This window comes from Pimephales promelas, chromosome 1 (assembly GCF_988280905.1).
Source record: "Pimephales promelas chromosome 1, fPimPro1.hap1.1, whole genome shotgun sequence".
Classification (NCBI taxonomy): Eukaryota; Metazoa; Chordata; class Actinopteri; order Cypriniformes; family Leuciscidae; genus Pimephales; species Pimephales promelas.
Genome location: NC_142769.1, coordinates 31,619,333 through 31,627,449, shown reverse-complemented (window position 1 = coordinate 31,627,449; position 8,117 = coordinate 31,619,333). Strand labels below are relative to the sequence as shown.

The 8,117-nt window shown below is 36.2% G+C and overlaps 1 protein-coding gene across 1 annotated transcript in view; it reads left to right on the top strand.

Annotated features, from left to right (window-relative positions):
• The first annotated feature begins 289 nt into the window (after window positions 1–289).
• tox3 (TOX high mobility group box family member 3) overlaps window positions 290–8,117 on the top strand; it is a 49,492-nt gene continuing 41,664 nt past the window's right edge. The window contains exon 1 of the mRNA XM_039657182.2: window positions 290–1,059. Coding sequence (XP_039513116.2) covers window positions 961–1,059 — 99 coding nt within the window. The 5' untranslated portion in view covers window positions 290–960. The remainder of the gene's footprint in view (window positions 1,060–8,117) is intronic.

Below are 8,117 nucleotides of genomic sequence, written 5' to 3'. Positions count from 1 at the left end.
AATCACATCTAACTTAGGTTTTTGTTTATATATTTGTGAGTGTGTGTTTGTTATGGGCTATATAGGCTATATATATATAATCTATATAATCTATAATCTCTCTCTCTCTCTCTCTCTCTCTCTCTCTCTATATATATATATATATATATATATATATATATATATAGTTATATTATTGATTACTCTGATTATGAATTTAATATAGTGTTTATTGTCCATCCATGTAATGTATGCTTTTTTTTTTTCTGGGGCTTCTAGGGGAGTGGCGATGGGTGTTCGGGGAGTGGTCGCAATGAGCCCCACTCTCTCCCATGCTCCTCCATCACAGCTTGATGTTGGCTGAAGTAAACAGAAGACCATGGCTGTACAGAGTACCTCGCTGTAATGAATATGTAAACACCGCTTCCCAAGTTTCTTGGACTAAAGGTGCAATCGGACAGTATTATCTATGTGTCTGGAGGGCTTAATTTCGTTTAATTAGCCAAGCTTTGAGAGGTTAAAGTGTGTTCAGATCTCCCAACTGACCGTCAGCGCTTAATTTGAAACGCAGTGTGGATTGATGGAGGTGTATTTGAAACACTGAGAGCGGGAACAACATTCTGTTCAAATCCAGCATCTGAGTGTATCTGTGAATGTGTATCTGAGCGGAGAACATTGTAACGGAGTTACTGTTTGCCGGCTTTCTTTGTGTTGCTCTTCTCCAAGCATGCTTGAACCTCGCGGCGCAGGAGCAGTTTGAAAATCGCCAAACCTCCCTCAACATCCCAAAACTATGGCCAGCGACCACTGCTTATAGAAAAGGATTACTAAAACATCCCTTTTACCCTTTCTCTGTCTCCCGTGAGCTGCGTTAAACCCGCGTTGCTCACCGCGTCCCTCTCATTCATCGCGTCAGGATTGTTGAAGGACAAGTAAAGAATTGCGCCCTTTTGATAGAGCAGCGCTTCGCCGAGGGGGAACATGGATGTATTTTATCCGTCTGCCGGAGGGAATTCTATTCCTGGAGATCCACAGAACCTGGATTTTTCCCACTGCCTGGGATACTACAACTACAACAAGGTGAGATATGCTGTTGTTAAACCCCTGAGCTGGTGTTTCCAAACTAGAAGCGCAAAGTTGATTCTCTGTTTGGTTCAGTACATTTTAAATGGCGAGCGGTGTTGTGATTTTATTTTTTTGCGACTACATGTTGTTTTCAACCAGTTTAAGTTAGTAATGGTAACTTTGGAGCGTTTTAATGAAAGGGTCGTGATGTTTTCAGTTATTTTACTTTGTAAAGCACCATCATTCAGAGCAGGTGGAAAAGCTACAGCTAAACACGCTCACTTGTGGCAAGCCAATTTAACATGTAGCCCATTCCTTAAGATTAAAAAGTAGGCCTATCTTTTTTTATATATAACTAGTACTTTAAAAAAATAAATAATAATAAGTAGGCTAGTCCAATGGTGATATTATCTCAGTTTCGCTAGTAACTGTTGTACATCCTTACTTTGCTACTTGATGATGAAAAGGAACTTAATTGCTTCTAGTAACACATTGCAAATTTATGTCTGACTAGTATGATCGTATTGTTGCTGATACCTTTGCCAGTGATTATGTATTGGATACTAGTACTTACTCGCTTTTTTATGTCGTATACATTGACTCATCAGATGGTATACGTTACAGATAAAATAAAATTGTAACAATTGGAATGCATTTTAGTTTCTACTTTGAAAATGGCGATTTATAACAAAGGGAGGATAGTGAAGTAGCATCTAATGGATATCTCTAGTGAAACTGACAGAGATAGTCATTATTAGATTACTTGGTAGTAAGTTAAAAATAGACAAAACAAATATAATTTTAAGGAATACAGGTTAACTTGGCTTGCCATATTCCCCACTCTTTCAGTGTTCAGATTTTCTGAGTCCTCTGTATTTTCCTTAAACTGAGTTTTGGCAGAGATTTGGCACAAGAGACAACCCCACTCTTTCTTGTCATGTCCTTTTTGACTGCAAGTTAGTTCTCGAGTCTTAGGTCTATAGACTTAGTTATGACTCTAATAAAGGGATATATGCCTTCAGCAGTTAAAAAAGACTTTCAGACAAAAGGCTGTCATTGTTACAGGACAATGAGTGAATTATGCTGTCTTACAGACTCAGCTTGATATGACAGGAATGTTTTTATTTGCTCCCAGGGAAATAGTTCTGTAATTCCAAGATTTTAGCCCTCCCAACAAATGTTGTTGTTTAGTAATTAACAAAACTATAAAATAACATTTCACAGTTTTTTAGACTGGCAGGTGTTGTCTGTGTTAGAGGAGCTTGAATTTGTTTACACAGCTTTATCATCAGAGACTGCGTTATTTTGACCATATAATGATAGTGTCAGAATTGTTAGAAATCTCCCATCTGTCAAAAACTGGAGCCGTTTCGTTCATTTTGTTCATTGAATGAAAGAAATGACTCGAAAAAAAGATTTGTTCATTTTGATGAATGAGTTCGAACAGGAGAGTCACGAACGCGCATCACAGAACAGAGCAAGGCGAGTATTTGTGCTTATAAAACTTAAACTTTTTTATTCATTTTTTTTAAATGACCGATCGTTGAAACTGTTTAGCATTGTAGTCCATTGAAGTCCATTATATGGAGAAAAATCCTGGAATGTTTTCATTTCACATAAACCTTAATTTCTTTTCGACTGAAGAAAGAAGGTTTTAAGTGAACTAATCTTTTAAGGGATGTATCCTTGAGGAAGCTATAAGAGGTCTTGATTTGTGTCTGGAGCCACACTGTATGCACTGGATTCTGGGTAATGAGTGTGGTTTGTGCAGGAGCATTGGGTTTATTAAGCGAACACATGTGTTAGCAGTCAGTGAAATTTACTAGAAAAGTGTTCCTGATGGCTTAAAGTGCTTACGTTGTGATTTTTCTTTCTTTTTTTTTCTTTTTGTAGTTTATATATTTGTGGGATTTTAAATGACACATTTAAATGCAGTTTCTGTTCTGTGTTTGGTCTAGTTTTGGTTTGTATTGATCAACACTAAATACCAAAGACAAATCTGTCACACTGAACTCAAACGTGCATGTGCTTGCTTTATAATTTTGTGTAAGTTTGTGGTAGTATTTACATAATGTCAGGTAAGAGTAATTTGCATTCTAGGTCAATAGTTGTATTTACTCTGATCATTTACAGATGTCCAATAGTGAAAGGAGCATTTTTTTATTATGCAAATGCATTACATTTAACTGACACTTTTGACTGAAAACATTCAAGGTTGTTGTTAAGGAGATAATTTAATGATTACATGGATAATGAGACTTCACATTTTGGCAGGGAATGTCCGTCTTTCTTTTGGTGGTTGTCAGCATTCCTTACCCTATTCACTCTCTCTCTCTTTCTCTCTATCCCCCCTCTCTCATGAAAGACATCATTCAGTTATGCAAGAGATGGATGATTTTCTTTGTCCTGTTGTCCTGGAAATGTTTGTGTGTGTATGCATTTTGAACTTGACATAAACAGATCGCTTTAGAACTGCTGCAAAGTTTTGCACACTAATTCACTCCATTGTTTAAATGTAAAGCACTCAAGATATGTTGTGCAAATTATACAACTAAACACTGAGGTTTTTTTATTATACAAACTCCCTGCATGGAATGACAAGTTGTGTGGGTTTATTCACACTGTTTAGAACAAATCAGAGACTGTTTTGACATGCTAAGTTATTGCAATTTCAAATGACATTACTTTCCTTTGATAGCCAACTATCAGTGTTTACTCATAATTATCTGTCATAACAGTCAGTATGTCTTTTCTTCACAAGAATTGTTCAGAAATGCACACATTTCTTAAAAAAATGAAAAATCGTTGAAGATACATTAATTGAAAGAGAAAGTCTAAAGACAAAACAGGAAGGATGAGTAGTAAATGCATATTAGTAGTGGCTGAAGCTGTTATTATAAGGAAATACTCATGATGGGTGACTTGAAAAAATTGTATATTCACTGAAATATTGCTTTAATTTGCTTCTCTTAAACTAGTATATCTTATGTTACATTTTTGAGTTATACTCTTAATAAAGACAAAATCGTTTCCCATATGAGTGAAGGAAATAGCTTTTACATTAGCTATTTTTAGGAGCTGGCGCTGAACTGATTTATCAGGATAAGTGTGCATGTAAAATTAGTAGATAGATAGATACAATATCATAGAGCAAACTGTACAGACTTTGAAGGATGTAGGTTCTGTTTCATGATTCTATATGCTGAAGACAAAGGCTAGAGGAAATGAAGTGCTCTTGCAATTGAAGCTGTAGCAAACGACAGCATTGTGTGCATTCAAATGCATGAACTCACTAGTTTACCCAAACATCCCTCGGGTATATAGCTTTTCAATTCAGGCCTAGTGTTGATCCATACAGAAAGGGTTAAATTACTCCCCAAACACATTCTTACATTCAGATCTGTGTACAGTGATACAATGAATGTACACAGTAGGTGTCATTGCACAGAAAGCAGCATAGATCTGATTCATGAGTTTTAATCAATGTAACATAATTCCTCTTTCTAGAGGAAGTGGATACGTGTGTTTGTTGTGATTCTGAGGATTTTTTTAATGGTTTCTGGAAATGTTTTGTCAAATATTGCTGCTTGTCATTTGGATTTGTGGTGTTTGTGGCAGGGTATACATAATCTGCTACTGAGTGTACAGATCTTGTTCTGACATTCAACAAAATTATGTGCCAATAACATTGTGTTCCCTTCATTTTCATCTTTGCAGAAGTACTGACCTCTCTCTCTCTCTCTCTCTCTCTCTCTCTCTCTCTCTCTCTCTCTCTCTCTCTCTCTCTCTCTTGCGGTCGTCTTCTCCCTGTTTCAATTTTCTTGTTCTCTTTTTATTGATCGATTCCTTGAAGTGAACTCAGACTCAATGTGATTTCGCCTCCAGGACGAGAAGTCACTTGATGTAGTCAAACTAGTCGCATATCGCAGTGTTGTATAACCTACATGATTATTCTTTGCGTGGGAAGCATCATCATTTAGTGTAAATAGCAATGTAATTCACTCGAGTCCTCCACAGCTAACCATGACCAATGGTCATCTCAGATGCATCAGTGATTGATGGAAGAAAGGTAACCATGCCATTACAAGCATCAGACTCAAGAGCTCATTTCCACTAACCCCTATCAGCAGACTTTTTAATAGTGGCTATGATTGATTTAGTAGCTGGCTAATATGATGTTGCGTGCCTGGGCAAATATGTAAATTTGTAGCTGACACACACCATTAGCCAGGCTACATCATGCTCTTATAAATCATGTCTTAATCCAGAGGTAGGGGACTCGAGTTAGCCTACATGACTTGACTCTAGTCTAACTTGAGTCACATATTTAAAGAATCAAGTTTTTAATGTTGTTTATCTGTCTATGTGGTGTTTTTAATAGGCTTTAAGACAAACCATGTGCAAAATCATAAGTCAACACCATTGCTTAGTATTTTCTCGTTTAAACTGCAGTGAACTAAAGGCAGTCTCAAACAGGGTTTGAAATCGCCAGTGTTTTATATCTTAAACTACTGTACCTTGTTACCAATCATGTACGTGCCGGCGGGCTTTAGCATATCAAACTGTGAAGCAGAGGAGTCTCAAGAGAAGCCTGTATTACCAATATTGCTGGTGAATTATGATGTATATTACGATATTATGATTAACTATACAGTATGCCTCTCTGTGTATTGTGCAAAGTGAAATGTAGGCTTGGTTCTATTTACCATTGATTGAATGAAGATAGATATGATTACCTTTTTTGCAATGACAGCAAGCTCCTAAAGTGGTTAAAAAAGTTTTTTGTGGACTAATTGATTGGAGAAGTACTGTATATGTCACTTGAGCGAGAACTTATTCATTAGAAGATCAATTTTTTGTTATATATATATATATATATATATATATATATTTCTACAACTTTTATATTACTTTATATAACTTTAGAAAAAGAATATACATGTGTATGTATACAATTTAACTTTTTTTTTATGAAAACATGCACATATGTCTAGAAAAATAACACTGCTAGATTGATGCATCAATGTTTTTGAAAAAGAAACCGTCTCAAATAACCCAGTCAATAACATTGGGCATTGCATTTGAGCTGAAACTGTGAATAAACACCACCAATTGCAGTGATTTGCTAGAGGGTTAATAAACTCAACCAAATGCATCCTATATATGATATACCTAGTGCATACAACTTACATCTGCACTTAAAGGACATGAATTCGCACGCGAACTTGACTGCTAGTTTGAAAGGGTAACTCCCGTGGTGGATTCACTCTTTCCTTAACAATCTAAAACAATGCTAAATCATAAATCAGTTGTACCTATGTACAATAACATACCGATGTCCAGCAATCGATTTAAATAGTACATTGTGTTTAATGAGATCTAGTATGTGTTGGTGCCAAGAAATTTCACGTGAAGAAAAACATAGATCCGACAGTAACACGCATACACTTTAATGGTCCGGTGGCAGAACTTTTGCCAAGCATGGCAGAGGTTATGGTTTCTAATCAGCACTCGTATAGTTTTTTTTTTTTTTTTTCTCATTAAAATCGATAAAATCAATCAGTGGTTATATATCAAGCAGGGACACGTTTGTGTGCATTTTACTTCATGATTTCACCTGAATGAATAGAGAGTTTCTGTAACGAATTAAAGCACAAATCCGTGTGAAGGCAACGCAAGCCTCAAGAAAACACTGTATTCGTGCCACTGATCGTAGTCAACAAGCACTTACATCACTTGATTTCAAAAACAACACATTTCAGCACTAGATTGCCTTTTATTTAACAAACAAACTAAAATAATTCTCTGCTAGTTAACTAGAGAGGTTTTCTTTATTTGTATTAGTTATACATCCGTGCCGATGTTTCAAAAGTGGTAGGGACAACATTGACCCTGGCAAAACGTGGTGGGGACGTGTCTCTAGCCTGACTGCGTCAGACTTCGTACTTCCGCTCTATTTCAATTCACTTCTGTACTCCGTCTGAGATATCGACTTGTCTCTCGGTTTTCCTCCGGCCAATCAACAAACAGAGGGCGGTCTGAGAGCCATCACGTTGACGCTAAGCACAGAGTTTAAGATTGTATTTTAGGTTAGGGAAATCGAAAAACGATCGCAGATATGGAGACACGGGATGCAATTCACTCTGTTGTTGAGAATATTCCTGGCATTTGCAAGCATTTGAAGCCTGAACAAGAAGAGTGTTTGTTTAACATTTTGAATGGAGGTGATGTTGTGGCCATACTCCTGACAGGTTTTGGGAAAAGTTTAATTTATCAACTATTACCAATGTCAGCGAGAAACTGGGAAGGCCAAAGGCCGCCAAGGCGATAGTTGTGATTGTGTCCTCCTTGGTTGCACTCAAGGAGGATCAGGTTAAGGAGGCAGCAAATCTCGGTCATCCATGTTCACTCCGGTATTTCGCTCGATGGTTTCGTTTTCGCATCATATATGTGTTACAGTGGAAGTTTGATGTGGCTGAGCTGGCAAATAACACACGTCTTAACCAAATGTTACGTCATTTGCTTACAGGTAACCAACGATTTTATACTTCAGACATTATATACAACCATTGGTAAACATAAACGGTTTTAATGAGAAAAAAAAACACAAACCCTATATGAGTGCGGATTAGAACCTATAACCTCTGACACGCTTGGCAAAAGTGACACACAGTTTATGGCCCCTGTATTATAAGGAAGAGCGTTTATTTTTTTTTTACGATACAGAATTCATTCAAAATTGGTGTTGTTACAGGTTGAATTTTTCCTCACATTTTTAATTAAGGCATAAGATCAATTTCCAAAAGATTAATTTTTTTATTCCTCTTTTTAGTCAACTTTTGCATGGGTGTATTCTCTTATGCTAAGGGTTAGAAAATTCTAAAATTCATATATATATATATTAATTATAATTATTCAAATTATAAATTATAAAATTCATTGGATAATAGATCTAAATGTTTTTAAAACATTTGCAGTGAGTTGTAAAATAATCTAATCTTGCATTTTCCATCCACAAATAAAACAATAATTTGAATAAAACAAATAAAACATACATTTGAAATGCCATATTT